Source organism: Haliaeetus leucocephalus, unplaced genomic scaffold (assembly GCF_000737465.1).
Source record: "Haliaeetus leucocephalus isolate CR32 unplaced genomic scaffold, Haliaeetus_leucocephalus-4.0 Scaffold702, whole genome shotgun sequence".
NCBI lineage: Eukaryota > Metazoa > Chordata > Aves > Accipitriformes > Accipitridae > Haliaeetus > Haliaeetus leucocephalus.
The window spans coordinates 3,117,919-3,134,440 of NW_010973138.1; the positions used below are offsets into that span (position 1 = coordinate 3,117,919).

Consider the following 16,522-nt stretch of genomic DNA (forward strand, 5'->3'; position numbering starts at 1 on the left):
AACCAGAGCCAGGGTACATCCAGGAGGTTCAGTCGGGAACAGAAGGAGGTGGGGCCGGGGCCAGGGCCAGGGCTGGAGACAAGGCCACAACATGGCGCCAAGGGGCCCACTCAGGGAACGGGGCCAGACGCAGGGATGGTGCGGGCTGCAGTGTCATTGGGGCAGGGGGGGATGGCCCCGGGGGGCTGACGTGCTGCCCTGGGCCGTGGGCAGGGTCGGAGAGCCCCGGGGGGACTGACAAGGGAGGGTCAGGCTGGCTGGTGCCCTCGGGGCCCCAGCAAAATGGGCTCTTGCTGTGAAGTGCAAAGTTGCAGGCAGCTGGTGAGAAAACTGAGTTGGTTTTCCATTTTTCAAAGGAAAATACAGGCTCCAAGAGATTTTTCTTTTTCCTTTTTTATTTTCATGTTCCTTTCGGTTTTTATTTTGGGGAATTTTTTGTGCTATGTCAAAAAAAATGTTCGTTAAAACATTTCATTTAATTCTGAAATATTTTGTGTTTGTTTGCTCAGTTAAATCACACCTTTTCCTGCTTCTTTGACAGTTGTGTGTGTTCACCAAAGCTGCCATGCTGCCTCATGAGAGATGCTCTTTCAATGGCTGCAGCCTTCGTTTTCCTCTTAGAGCTGAACAGCATCCTTCGCATTACACCATCATTGGTCAGTGACTTGAACTGATCTGACACATCAGGAGATTTTTATGATGAGTCCATCTCCTGGGAAGCTTAAATCATAAAGAAGGGACATACGACTTTCCTGAACTGTATTTCCTACTAAGCACAGTAACAGTTCTAGCAAGTAGAAATTAATGCCACACTGACTCAAAATGAAAAGGTTCAGTTCAGCAAAGGGAAAAGAAACAGTTGGTTTGGAGAATTTGGATCAATTTCCAAAATTAAATTTCAAAAACTGTGCTTTATTAGGAAAAATATCACCCTTACTTGTTAAAAAAAAAAAAAAAAAAAAAGAAAGCTATGAAACCTGCAGGAAGTTTTTTGACCAGTTATAATTTTTTCTTTTTGCTTCCTTGCTTTTCCAAACACCTCTTTTTTTTAAGTCTAAAATCTCACTCTTGTTCAACCAACAGCCCTAATTTTGTAACAGTATTCTTGAAATACCTACTATGTGTAGTTTGATTTTCATCCAAATAAAGCTAGGGGAAGAAAAGGGAAGACATCTAATAAGCAGATTCCATCTCTAGTTGTCTAAGTACGAAAAGTGCAGAAAGTTAAAATGGATTGACTGGATTTCCACCTTGATTTAACAAAGATAACTCTTTGTAAAAGTGCTTTGGAAAGGATAATAGCTGGTTTTAAAACTCTTACAAAACTATCATTTGGCACTACCGAGAAGAGATTGGCTCTGTTATCTTTGTAATTGCTCTTCAGGTAGATTTAAGCTGTTATTAGATCAGCCCTTAACCTCTTCTCTGCCTGACTAAAGCCTTGCTCCCTCAGCATCTCCTCACCAGTGCTGTGCTCTAGACCCTTGTCCACTTCATGTCTTGCCACTAGACCCTGTTCAGCTTCTCTACATGCTACTTGAACTGAGGGGCACAAAACTGCACACAGATTTCCAGATGTGTGTAGTAGAGGAGAATAATAGTTTCTCTGAATTTGCTGGCAACAGTTCTCTGAATGTGGCCTAGTACATGGTTTGCCATATTTGTGGTGAGAGGGCATTGCTGGTTTGTATTTACCCTGGTGTTCATTTCACCCAGCTCTCTTCATCAAGTTTTCTATCCACTGTCACTTAGGTGGTACCACTGCAGGCTATACCTCAAGGCTGTTGCACCTGATGTGCAGAACTTTGTGCTTCTCTATGCTGGATTTCATGATGTTTCTGTTGGTCCAGTCCTCAAGCTTATCAAGGTCCATTTGGATGTCATGTTGCTGCACCTGTGCCACAGCTGTCATTATAACACTAGCTAATCACAGGCTGATCAGCTATCTCTTTACCACACTGAGGTCTGTCATGGTCTGGAGATTAGCCATGTCCTTAAATGTGTACTCCCATACAGATGCATACACCACTCTGCTGGCCCCCATTGCAGGCATTTCTTTCCCATCTCCTCAACGTAGAGAGGACTGGTTGGGAACTGGGTGCATTGTAGCCTAGAGCATCCACTGTGTTTATGTCCTGCCCTGGATCTGACCCCAGTAGCAGTCATCAGGAGAGCACCTGTCACCTCCTCCCACATACTTGCTGGTTTGGCTTCATCAGGCTGAAATCCTCCTGGGTGAATCTGGTGCGCAGTGACTGGATTCAAATGTCCTTTGTTTTCCCTGAGGCTGCTTAGGCAACAAACACACGTATTAATATTTTATTAAGTATTTCTCATTGCCCTTGTTAGTTCCTTCCACACTTTGACTTTCCTAATGAACTGTGATATCGTGATGAATACAACCATTGGCACTGGTTAGGATCTGCGTGGGATAAGACATTACACAGCATGGTAAAGTGTCCGAATCTGCAACTGCTGAGAACATCGTGCACATGTAAGACTATCCATGCTCATGAGTGAAAGACCAGGTCCTAAGTTTGCCAGTCTGATGCAAATGGAAAATCATTTTGTGAATCATCAGCCTGCATACCAGGCAGATTCCTACCTCCCACTCCAGTTTCTCTAGACACTTCTTTCCAATTCTTCCTTTTTCTTCTGCCTGTGAGTAGGAGGACTTTTGCCTGTTTTTTTTCCCCCAACCCTTCCAAACTCTTTTTTGTGCACCATACTATTTCTTCTGTATGGTGTGTAGACTGTGTAAACTGCTGGAGCAACCCTCAACATTTTTTGTTCCGGGGTGTGTTAGTCTGAAACATATGTCTATACAGCTTGCCGTGCAAACCCACACAAGAAGCTCTAAGTGAAATGGATTTTCTGAGAGTCACTTAGAGAAGCCTTCTGTCATTGTCATTGGGGCCATAACTGTATTTTTTTTTCTCACAGGAAAACTGGATGAATTGTCATAATGGAAAATGAAGAGCATTTCGACACCTTCATTTGTAAATTACTTCTAATGAGCAAGAACGCAGCAGGGGAAATCACCAGTCCCTACACTTCCATACTGCATCTTAGCTTATTTAGCTGAGTCAAAGAAAATATGATCAGAGGATGTGAGCATTAAAATAACAGGGAAGAGGCACTTACAAATACAACATTAAAGCTGATTTGAGGTTATTGCTAGAAACAGGAATAAAATTCTTCATTTTCCCATTGAAACTGGCTTGAAAAGGGTTTTGAACATTACAAAGGCTTTGAGAAATGGCTCCCTCTTAAAAAATAAATGTTATTTTCTCTAGTGGAGAACAGGAGAATTGAAACATCTAGAAAAGACTAAGGTAGGAGACAAGCTGCCCTAGTGACTGAATTAGCTGTGTCTATCTTGATGCCTACAGGACACTTCTTTCTATTAGCAAATCAGGCCAAAGAGATGCTAAGCCATAACTTTTCCAACTCTGCCTCCTTTTTTTTTTCTCTTTCTATGCTCTTACACCTTTCCTCTAATGTTTGCCAACATATTTGGTGCTCTGAAAAGCATGTTTCTCATTCAAAACAGATTTTATTAGTGCTAGCTATAGAAGTCAAGTAAGATACACAGATCCCTCTCTCACAAGCTTTAGTTTTAAAATATTTTCGTTAACCTGTTAATATCTTGAAGACTCATCACAGTTTTAAGCTTTGATTCACATTTCTCCTTAATCAGGACCCAAATGCACTAGAGGAAAAGCTCTAGAAATAACAAGGTTGTGCCATTTCCTCTATTACCTATGTGACTGTTGAGATGCATTTTCCCCCATCTTGTTTCCACTTTGTAGGGTATGAGAACTCCAGAGACCCATTTCTGCTTTCAACATCAAGCACAGTGAAGACCCAGTGAAAGCTGGGATCTTTGCTGTCTACTACATATATATTTAGGTGAAAAATTAGGCTATCCCACATGTCCCTCTTGCACAAACAGTGTGATGTTTGTCTCCGTATTTTAAAAGAAACCTCAGTTTGTAAAAAATTGTTTGCTGAGTGAACAAAAAAGAATTACTTGACAGATACATTAATTATGTGAAAGATATGGATGGTATCCTGTGACATCCCCATTGAAGAGCTGACAAAGTGGGGCTGTGGGGGCACTTCCAGAGGAGCTGCAATCCTTATGAATACAAGTGACCATACACAGCATTCAGGACCCCCTCCTCAGTTACTGCTAGCCAGCTAAGGCACAGGCATCTATCCTAAACTATTTATCAAGCATTTTTTCTGTAGTCATTAAAGATATAAAAGCACTACCAGATAATGCTTCACCTATCCTGATACAAGGGTCTAAGGCAGACAAGATATGTCACCCTTTGGTTAGGCTTGCCTTATTATTTTGACTACAGAGTAGTCTGAAAGACTGGGTTGGACTGGACGTGCTGGTTTAGGCTGCAAAAGTTAGCTGAGACCAGTCCCACCAACAGATGTTTCATGGTGACCTGAGGAATCCTGTTTTATCAAGGTAGGTCATCTTTGTCTTGACCTAAAGATTCATGAAGTGATGCTATAGTGAATTGAGGCCTGGGTAAATCCTCAAAAACCTCATAACACCAATATAGCTCATCTGATTTTTTTTTTGTTCAGATTTTTTTCTTCAGTGTTCTTTTGCTGGTTATTATAAAGCTGTAAATTCTGTGAAGAATTGCTGTGGGCCCTTAATGAGGAAAACTTTGGATATAAAATTCCAGACTTTCATACACAGGAGGCCACAGGATTAAACACTTTATTTGTTTGAATATCCTTGCAGCTTTTATTTGGCATTAACAAATCTGCACAACTAGAATGTAGTTCTCCAGTACTTTCCTGCTAGCACTCCTGAACTGCATTCCATGTTTCCCCTTTGGCAGGTGCATCCTTCCTCTCCAGCACTGAAATCAGTGATGAGCTGTAGCTGGTAAAATAAAAATGTCATAATTCAGGGAATGTAGATGAAGGCATTCATCATGGAGTCCAGGCAACAACAGCAAGTAAGAAAGTTTATCACAGAATGAAAGAAGATGCAGCTTTGGTGCTGTTAGGAGGAGTGTACTTCTAAGAAGGAAATTTTTAGTGCTCTCTCATATATCAGTTCCCTTGGCAACATTTTCTTTAGCTTTAGAAATGTTTTGTCACTGGTCCAAACAGTTGGCTTAATTGCTCTGTTTATCGTTCAGTTTATTCTAAGGAACTTTTCAATGTACAATAGTGTGCCAAGAAAATGTAAACATCATTCTCTACACTCATTATAGTCACTATTACATTTTTCATTATTGCTTAGGGTCATGATTTTAGACTCCCTCCTGAGCTTTATATGTGCAGCCGGATTCTTCAAGGAGTTCAGACAAAGTGCAAATCTATCTAGAGCTCCTTTAAAACTGGTGCACTCAACACCTATCAGCCAGTGCATGCTAAGTCCAGCTCTGGACATGTCAGATGAACAGTGCACAAGCCTTTTCAGTGATATGCACACACAAGCACTATGCCCAGGGCTCCAAATCCTACAGGACTTCCCTGACAATATCAGGAAAACTACCATGGGAGTATGAAACTCTACCCCTTTTCTTTCTTTCCTGATGATTTTGCAAGGTTGCCAGTTATGAGAAATGTTAATACCTCTGAAAATAGAATATTAATGAGTATTCCCTAAGTGACCTGCAGGCGTGATCCAAACTGACACTGCAATGATGAGAGTGCAGATTATCACCATAAAAGTAGGCATTATATTGGAAGAGCTGTGTCTTTTTTGCATTTTCATGAAATACATTCTTATGACTGACATGTTACTGCTCCCTTTGGGCATTCATTTAAGATCACCAAGTAGAAATGGCAGGGGTTTTTTCTTAGAAATAAATGTCTCCTGTGCACTGTACCTGTGATGCCGAGTCTGTGACTGAAAGCTGCCCTTTTGCAGTAAGAGAACATAAGTCCCTGGCAGAGATGGTTTCAGATACTCAATTTCTCTTTATGTGGTGGAGTAATGGAAGTGCTTGTGATCACCACTGTATTTTGGCTTTCTCTTATAGAGGAGCAGTAAACTTTACTTTGATATTTGGCCATTTCCTTTGCAACATTTGTATATAAAATAAGATTCCCTAAAAGCTTAGGGAACTGGTGAGTACTGAAAGATCTCAAAAATATAGTAAAGACTGACCTGTTTATAGGGTAAAGTTTCTAGTCCCCTCTCCTCCCCTATCCCATGCAGCACCTTTTTCAGCAAAGTTGGAGAAGGAAGTACCACTCAGTTACAGTGTCCTCCGGCAGCAAACCTCCTGCCACTTGAGTTATACCTGCAAGGCATGCAGGGTTTGGCCTCAGCATAAGGGGATGGGATCCCCAAAATGGACTGGGGAGGTGGGTGAGTACAGAGGTGCATCGCACACCCTTGCCCTCAGCAGCGAGCTCTCCCCGCCAGCAACAAGTGCTGCTATTCTGCTGCCTCCTCATCCCCAGCAGGAGCAAGCTGTGTTACTCACTTATACTGCAGCTCACTCCCACTCCTGCCTCACAGCTCAGCTCACTCCTCTTTTTCATTCCCTCATTGAACCTTTACTAGCAGAAGCACATGTAAAAGCTGCAGGTTCCTTCATGTACTGGAGTCAAACATTTACTTACAACTGCTGTTCCAGCAATAACAATTAAATTAAACATGAAGGGAAAAGAGCTGCCTGGAAGATCTACAAGCTGGAGGTGTAAATCACACCACATAACTAATTTATGACGTTCTGTGCCTACAGCTGTATGCTGACGGTTTTTAAGTGTAAGGGCGGCTGTGATTTCTAAGTGCTTTTGGTGACAAAAGAATAGGAAACTGATTACACAGGCCTCTATCCCTGCACCCAAAGTCATAAATTGAATGAGGTCAGGTTAGGTCAGTAGCAGAATGCAAGGGATGTTGTGTACATGGTTCAGTTGCAGAGATTTTAAGAAGGGACTTGGATTTTTTTTCCCCACAAAAATAATGCATTTTTGAATATGTGAAACATAAGGCAACAACAAGGTTATTTCTCAACCATTGAAATTGTCCAATTACATTTTTCAGTGAAAATGTACTTCAGTGAACTTTTTAGGATAGCCTTAAAACCACTATATTACTGGGCTTTGAAAAAATCTCTATTTGCTCAGCCAGAACATGTGCAAATTCAAGTCTGTTTTTTCAGGCTGGATCTTCTATGTACTGCATATATCTAAGTCCTGTGACTCAGATGGTTTCCTCTATCCAGTGCGATAATATTTATAGATACTTCTGGAATTATATCGATGGAATGAACTAATGAATTTAAGTCCAGCTACAAACAAGCAAAATACAGCAAAAAGTTAAGTGAGGAAAAAAGGTAAAAGATAAAGGTAGTAAGGGAGACCTTTTCTAGTTACAGTTTTTAGTTCATAACTGCTTGTATCTGGCAAACAATCTGACGGCCTTCAGTTATTTGACATTTCCCTTTTCAGTGATAGAGGAACAGCACTGTGCTTCTAGGTCCCAAGGAGCATGCCAGTCAGCCACAGTCAAATCGTGCTGGCTACGGTGACACAGGCAAAACCATTTCAGGTTGGATCTTGATCTTCCAAAAGGTATCAACTGTGGTTAAATTTGTCTTTTATCAATTCCCTTGTTATGGTTTTAGCAATCTTGCACTTGACACTGTTGTCATTTGGAAAAAGAGCTCTGAATTCAGATCACAGCCTGTTTATAAGGTTTTGTTGTAAGGTGCATTTGACTTAAAGGTGTACCATGTGTAGACCGTTAATGGCAAGAGTGACTAATGTGGCAAGATCGCATGCTTAATACTTGGGAAAGCACTCCCATTCCTAATCCCTTTCTTTTATATGGGAATTAATATTTGCCTTAGGAAGAGGAACCAACCAGTCATTTTAGGATGCACATATTAAGGCATTTTAGAGAAGGGGAGAAAATTCAACAGATTCAGATTCAACAAGGCTAAGTGCCAGGTCCTGCATTTGAGTCACAACAACCCCATGCAATGCTACAAGTTTGGGGAAGAGTGGCTGGAAAGCTGCCTGGCAGAAAAGGACCTGGGGGTGTTGGTCAACAGCTGGCTGAATATGGGCTGGCAGTGTGCCCAGGTGGCCAAGAAGGCCAACGGCGTCCTGGCTTTTATCAGAAATAGTGTGGCCAGCAGGACTAGGAAAGTGATTGTCCCCCTGTACTCAGCACTGGTGAGGCTGCACCTTGAATACTGTGTTCAGTTTCAGGCCCCTCACTACAAGAAAGACACTGAGGTGCTGGAGTGTGTCCAAAGAAGAGCAACAAACCTGGTGAAGGGTCTAGAGAACAAGTCTTATGAGGAGCAGCTGAGAGAACAGGGGTTGTTTAGCCTGGAGAAAAGGAGGCTGAGGGGAGACTTTACCGCTCTCTACAACTACCTGAAAGGAGGTTGTAGCAAGGTAGGTATCGGTCTCTTTTCCCAAGTAATGAGTGATAGGATGAGAAGAAATGGCCTCAAGTTGCACCAGGGGAGGTTTAGGTTGGATATTAGGAAAAATTTCTTCACCAAAAGTGTTGTCAAGCATTGGAACAGGTTGTCCAGGGAAGTGGTTGAGTCACCATCCCTGGAGGTGTTTAAAAGATGTGCACACATGGCACTTAGGGACATGGTTTAGTGGTGAACTTGCAGTGTTAGGTTTGCGGTTGCACTCAATAATCTTAAAGATCTTTTCCAGCCTAAATGATTCTATGATTCTATTCATTTTAACTGGAAAAAGAGCAAGCCTCCTAACTTGCCTACATCCCATAATGTTAATACATTCACAACCAAAAAGATAAGTGAGCACACAAAACTGTGGTAACAAAATAGTTTACTAAAATATCATACATTGAATAGCTAGCTCAACATTCTCATGTTCTATGCAAATAATGCAAATATTGTCACGCATTTTATATTTACATTATATAGTAACCCGCAAAAATCCAAGAAGAGCAGCATTCCTGACAGATCCATTGCAGACAGTTAGCCCTTGTGTTCCATTCAGCTTTTACGTAAGGCAAATGTTTCGTTACAAAAATCTGTATTCTCGAAAGTGCCTAGAAGGGTTATACCTCCTCAGTAATACTGAACCAGATGAGATGTGTGACCAAATCCTTCATGGACATTTTTGAAAATCCTAACCAAAACTAAGAATGTGTTAGTTGATGAGTTAGAGTTGTGAAAAATGCATTCATTTTTCTATATTCAAAAACTGACCTTGTGTTGGAAGAAAGAGTATGCTGAAATGCACAACTCTAACCAGCTCTAAGACACTGTCAGCTCTGCTGATTTTTACACTCCTTCCTACTAAATGATAAGCAATGGAGTAACTTTTCAGAGTAACTTTTCAAAGCTATTCATAAAAAACTAATATAATGATCATCTGACCCAGGAAGCATAAAAATGTAGGATAGTGCACTACTTTTACAGATAAACTGCCCCAAAATTACCTAAATTCTTTTATTAGCCTATACAAAATTTTAAAAATAAGTATATGTACACTGCAGTATTGTGTTTACAATTGTAGTTATATTTCCAATCTTTTTGTGATGGTCTTTTGTACAAAAATACACTAAATTTGGCAAAAGGCCACTAATATCTTTTGATTGTGTTAAAAGTCATGATCTGAGGCCTAAGCTGCAAAAGCTAATTTCATTTAGCTGATACATATAAACTGATTAGCACAGTGGCTTTGTTTAAATAAATGAATTTGCCTTACATGCAATCATCTACTTTTCTTAAATCACCTTTTCCAGCAGGATAACTTTATATTTTAAGTAATTAATTATTCATTTACTATATTCTTATTCAAAGCAGCCTACTGAATGGAGAGAATTATGAAATCAATTTCTAATTCATGTGAGCACAAAGAAAATCATATGTTGAGGAAAATAATGTGCAGCAAGCTAAAGCATTCACTTGGGAAGCTAATTTGCAAAAAGGAGAGGAACAGTCTATCTGAATCCATAACATTTCAAGCTGTACTTATTTCCTCCTCATCAGAGATTTAGCAGTGATAAGCTAAATGCTTCAGATGATAGGCAGGCTATTAGACGCTTAACAACATATATTCGGTGGGGACAAAATATTTCGAATACAGTAATAAGGAGAGGCATCTTGCATGAGCTACTTGAAGTTACAAGTAGACTCCCTGGAAACAGTATCCAGAATGGGATGGTTTCTTAAAACATGCCTGAGGAACTTATTCCCAATTCCATGGTAGCTGTGAATTTAGCCCCAAAAATATAGTGGTAGCATCTGCAAATGTGATTAACAAAGAATAGCGCCACCTTCCCAGTCAGTAGGTATATACAAGTAATTAGGAACACTCCTGACCTAAAATAAAAGCCACGGTCAGGAAGTCTAGCAGAACTTGCCCCTCAAGGGTAACTTTTTTTATGATGATACAAAGCTACAAACTGCTCAGGTAAGACATATTTTAGTGCCACTCACAAGCAGCCACTGTTCAGGGAAGCAACCCAAAATACTGTTTCCTAATGGGAAACTTTACCCTTTGGCCACGAACTCAGCCTGACAGAAGACCAGCAGCTGCACCATCCCAGGAACCACGTGCCACCACACTTCTTGGATTTCAACACCTAGTGGAGGTGAACAAGTCAACACATCTGTACGTAAAAGAATAGCTATTCTGCTGAGATACAGGTCCCCTGGTACTGCACAGCTGGACTGGTCCTGCCAGCTGAGATAAGGTTGGCATCAGGCACAGAGGTGGAAGTGAGACCCACAAGGGACTGCAGGATTATTTCTCTCAGAACAAGAAGAAGTGAGGATGAACATTATGCTGCATTATGCTGTCCCAGCTCAGAGACCCTCTACCCCACAAAAGAGGGAGCTAGAAGAGGCCAGGAAGCATTCCTTTATGCTCAACATCTTTCCATAAATTAAAGCAATAGCCAGCTTGCACCTTGGGTACAATGGCAATGAATGGCAAAAAGACATTTCTGCAGGTTACATGAAAAGAATAGTGATTAAAATGCTGTTGCTAGGTTTTATCAGTCTGACCCATTGCACCTACCGAAGGCGGCAGCAAAAGCAGATGTGCTACAGCAGGGCTTTGAGTCCAAGGGCAGATAGACCTGCATGGGAGGCAGAAAGATGCTGTTCAACCCGGAGCTGGGCTGCCCACCCCCTGGCACAGGGTATGCGCTAGGGAAAGGCAAACACCTCCTTGGTTACCCATCCGACCACCTGGACAGCCATATCCCTGCAAACACCATATATGCAGCTATTTTCTGAATGGGAAACTTATTCTACCAGATAAACAAACATTATTTCTTTCATCATCAGTTGTTCAAAAATAAGTGCATGAGCTCAGGTTACTCTACATCAGAAGAAAATAAATAATATATTATTACCATTATTAAACACTTTTCAGGATGAGGCGTATTCCTGCTGAAAATATTTATCCTGCTCTTCAGACACAGGCAAGTAAAAAGAGACCGTTGGATAGTCCTCACAAACTTCAATAAAAAGAAAAGAAATAATAAAAAATAAATAACCCCAAAGTAATAAAATAACTTTCCCTGTCTTTCCTCCATGGTTTTTACCACATTCAGTATACATCCCCATCCTCAGTGCCCTGCCCTGCTATCCCGGTGCAGTGTCTGGCCCTGGGTCCCCTCACTGGGCCTGATCCTGACCCCCACCTGTCATCACCAGGGCCCAGCCATCGCTGGCTTGACCTCAAACCTACCTCATCACCATGATACTGCCTTATGATCGGGACTCTTGGTTGGACATGGCCACTATCTGTCGGTCTGAACTGCTCCCTCGCATGAGTGTCTGGGGCTGAGCCCTCCCGGCCATTGGATCCCCTCAGCTCCTGGCTTATCTTCCCCTAGGGAGCAGCTCCACTTCTGCTGCTCTCTGAAAAATACATTTCACACATAGTATAGGCATTCAATACTTCTTTGCTGATAAAACTGGCCTTTTCTTTGTGTGAAAGTAAATGGAATAGGAGTATTGCATAAGGCATGATTTTATGAACTCCTTTCTCCCTCCCCATAGCCCAAATGTATTTTTAACAGCATCTACTCTAAAGACTTGATTCCTTATCTCTGAAACCTACAAACATCCTAGTGATTTCATGAATCTTTACTTGGTAATGAAATAAGAAAGGAGGCTCTGAGCCTGAATGATTACTTGGGTATATTTTCCCACTAGGTCTTGTTTAAAAGAGAAAAATCCTCCTGCCTTCTCCCTTACACACCCAGTTCCTCATAGGAAAAATGTCTAAATCAGATGTACTGTTTAGCTCACTGTAAGTGACTCTTGTTTAGCCTTGGCAAACCATTTACAGCAGCTTGCAAACAATCAAAGTGAGGCACAAATGTAAAAGATGTCTCCGGGGTCTATTTCAGAAGAAAGACCAGGACATTCTCCACTGAGCATGGATCTGGCTCTACCACGTATCATTTTCAGCAGGAGGCACATATAGGGAAACAGTTGCAGTAGCCTCACACATTCACCAGGTGACCTGCAGTACCAAAGGTTGTCCCAAGAGCGCTGCATGGGCAAATTCTTCCATCTCTGCAAAAAACATTTGTGTAGACTGATGGAGGGATCTGTGCCAGTACGCAGTTCTGCCCACACAGAGCTGGCTGCAAGGGCAGGGCTGCAGTTCCCTATGCCAGCAGGGGAACATCCTGACAGCTACCTGTTCTCAAATGCCTGCACAGATGGGCGCAAATTCAGTAATCTACCAAAGGGGACCAGGAAGATGGTGCAAATTTTCTTCTCTGAACAAAAGTACTTTCACTTTTAGGTTGGCACCGCAGAAATGTTCCCAGTCCTGTGACAGCAAGATCTGGAGGGCAGGTTTGCAGGCTTGCAACTTTCAGATAAAAATAATAGTTGCAACATGTAGAGAAGGGGTGCAAAGAGGTGGGAGTGAATGGGAGCAAGAGAGGTTTGCACGTTCCTGGGCAGAAATAGAGTTTAAAATAACCATTAAAAATGTCTTTAACATGATGGATCTACAGTTAATTTGGAGTTTTGCTGGAGTCAAGGCCAGCCCTGTAAATGCAGAGCATTTCAGTTTTTTAATTCAAGCAGGGAAGGTGCTAGAGCCTTCCTCCGTGATTTTCTGTCACTAAGTGATTCCAGTAGCTCAGCTGCTCAGATGGTTCTACTTCATGGCACATCACAATTTTCTTAAAGCGAGAAACAGAGAACCTAATCTTTTCTGGAAAAAACGTCTGCTCTGAATGAAGCTCCTCCAGCTGAATTTTTAATTTGGCAAGGCACAGTCCTATGAATACATCCTCCAGTTTAATGAACGAAACACTCTCTGAAACATTATAGATCTGACTAGCAACATCGGTGGATAAAACATAGCCAGTCCCGGAACAAAACGGTGGGTAGGTCTTTTCTGGATACTCTTCTCTACTCACATACCACTTACTCCCTCTTGTCCGTATGGGGTATTCATGCAGTTTTAAAAAGCCTGTGAAGAACCTAGTGGTCCTTTTTTTCCTTAGAAGAAGCTCAGTGAGGTAAAAGACATTGACAAACACATCTGTGTCGGTCTTCATCACAAAGCTGGACTGGTAACAAAATCTGTGAATCCATTCAATTCCCATCATGGTCTTCAAAGTCAAATTGTAATAAGTGTCAGTAAAATTCTTTTGAATAATGTCTTTAAACTGCTGGCTTTCAGCAACAATATCAGCCTGCTGGCTGAGATTCACAGTGCTTCCCAGGAGGAAGTATGTCACCAGGCGCTTGCCGGTGACTGTTCTCTCCTTCCCCCAGGTTTGCCGGATGGCCATCCTTGCATTAAGGTTGTGGTACGAGGATGTCACAAGCAGGACGAGGAAAGGAGGGTTCTTTTGGCAGTCTATATCCGGGAGCTGCAAGAAGTTTCCTCCAATTCTCCTAAAAGTCTCTATGGGGAACATGTAATCCTGGCTGTTTTCACAGAATATGCAGAATTCAGTCAAATTGTTGTAAAAAACCCAGAAGCTAGCACAGCTGAGTCCTACGAGGCAAACAAACAGCCTGAATTTTGTGAAATCCATCTGAAAGAAACAAGAAGGAACAGCACATTAAAAAAAAAAAATCTCATTCCTTTCAGTGCCGTATATGAAACTCCCAGCGTAGGGATTTAAAGGCAGGTCATCTCTGATTGAAAGCTACCTATTTCAGGGCACTCACCCACACGCATTTCTCTTGGTATCATTCCCACAAGATGTTCTGCTGGCAATCAAATCCACACTCATGCTTACTTGAATCTGCCCCCCAAGCCAGCATATCCTCAAAAATCCACACAAGCATGTCCACTGATACCAGGTTACCCTGGCTGATGCCTCAGACCTCCTCCCCATTTTCAGCACCTTACAAACCATGACTTAGACCCACCAGGGCTCTCACAAGCCAGAATGGAGAAGAAGTAGGTATGTGCCCATATCAGATGAGAGAGAATAACAGCAATAGGGGTTTTTTTAAATACCATGTTTCTCCATTTGTTTGAAAAGTGTCTCTGTCCCAGAGCCAGCAAGTGCTGTCCAGCTGGCAGACCCAGCCAGGTTCCTCCTATCTTCATCTTCTTTGTGTCCTGTGGGGCTCTTGCAGCAACCCAGAAACTTCTCCCGATCTTTTTGCTGGAGGGGCCATGAGTCACATATTTGTCATTGGGTTAGCTGCTCAGAAAAAAAAACCAACAGTGGGCCAGATTATTTGGATGTTTCACCTTTTTCAGAGTTTAGGTGACTCACTAGGGTATGCTGAGGTGAGAAGGGGGTTGTCTGTACCCTCCTCTCCTTTCTAGGTGAAAGAAATCCAAACAATAACAACAATGTTCATTCATTCATGCTTGTAACATTATATGTGCTGCGTATCTGGTTACAAATCTAGTATAAATTTTGAGAGAGAAAAATTATCAAAGCAAACCCAAAAAGGTCACAGTGCCAAAAAAATTACACATCACCATAAATTAACCTGGTGGGAAGACTATAAATCTTCAGTTACTCATTCCATTAACCCACAGGCCCACCAACTACTATTTTAGAGCACTAGGATGGGGGAATTTTTACCAGGGGGAAGGGCATTCCCCCTTTCTTAATGAAGAGCTGGATCTGGCTTCCCATCTAAAAATACAGCAAACCAAGATTACAATCCCCAGAGCTGTAGATTTCATGGAAATTTGATCTCTGCCTTCTGACCAGGAACATTCTGCCTAGACTCCCCAAAACCATGTTAGTGCCCTCCTTTTGCTCAAATTCCCCTTTCCAAGCAATGAAAAGGTTTTGCGTTGCAGGCTTAAGTTCATTTTAAAGTCCAGCCAGGTGTTCCTGGGACCAAATCCAGCTCATTTTACCCATAAGAATAGTCCCATTAACTTCAGTCGCTATTCTCAAAAGCATGAAACAAACAGAACTGGAGTCCTGGTTTACTGAAATTCCTCCCACAGTGTAATGCATTTTTGCAATGATTCACTAATGATTTTTGAAAATATTTCAAAAGTTCACCTTTCTTCTGCCATTTATATTTAAATTAACTTTGTCTTTAAATAGAGTGTTCCTCAGATCTGTTTTTTCGTGTATGTATAGCTCACAGTAGTCTTGCAATTAACTCAAAAATTGCTTTCATTAAATACCTATGTAAAATTGTGCGAGAATATACATATGCATACATATATATATATACACACACGCACGCAAAAGATTATACAAAAATCTGCTCTGCATCTGTTCTCATGTTCTTCAGTGGCCTGGGAGGAAGAACATGGATATCCTGAAAACAGTGTTTTCAGGAAAGGTTGATGTTCTGAGGTTGACAACAGAGCTGCAGAAGAGGTTTGCTCCTGTCACCAGCTCTCACAAGACTGTCTGAGGGTCTGACATTTCTCTGTCACAGGAATTCCAGAACGTGTACAAACAGAAATCCTTCAAATACTGAAGTCACAAAGTAATTGAGAGCAATTTTTTATTAAAACCTTTCCAGAAATACTTAAGAGCAAGAAACCATAACATAATATGCTCATTTTACCATATTTCAGTAGAATCAGACTGATGTGACTTGACCATATTTACTTCTTTCTTGTTTCTGGGTTTGTGTACTGGGAACAGATCTAAAAAAAAATTTAAAATGTCCCTGTTTTGGATGGCTGGGAGGGCAACCTCCCAATGTTCTGGCACGTGTTTACCATTCTGCCTATCCAGAGCCAGAATGTCTTCCTTTTTCACTCCATGTATGAAGGAGCATACTTTATAGAGATATATAAACACACACACAGTTTATGTAAATTGTAAAACATATTTTATAAATTTTGCAAATCACACATATGTACATGTATCATTTCACAGCAGGTCCCTGCCTACCACCAGCCGGTAGGCAGTGGCCTTAATAAAAAACACACACTTGCCAGAGCAAAATCTCATTTGGTTTTGACAGCGTGAAGGCTGGAAAATAGTAGCTTTTGTCATCGGTTTGATCACCAAAAGCACATTCGGGCTTATCTGGAACTGGTAGGAATGGTGTTCTTTTTTTCTCAAATTAAACATTTGCAATTACCC

The 16,522-nt window shown here is 41.5% G+C and overlaps 1 protein-coding gene across 1 annotated transcript; it reads right to left on the minus strand.

Annotated features, from left to right (window-relative positions):
- Positions 1 to 13,069: 13,069 nt before the first annotated feature.
- Positions 13,070 to 14,550, minus strand: B3GALT5 (UDP-Gal:betaGlcNAc beta 1,3-galactosyltransferase, polypeptide 5). The gene is made up of 2 exons (XM_010580408.1): positions 14,458 to 14,550; positions 13,070 to 14,026 (listed from the first exon to the last, which is right to left on the minus strand). The coding sequence occupies exons 1-2, from the start codon at positions 14,548 to 14,550 to the stop codon at positions 13,070 to 13,072; spliced, it is 1,050 nt and encodes a 349-aa protein (XP_010578710.1).
- Between the last annotated feature and the right edge of the window lie 1,972 nt (positions 14,551 to 16,522).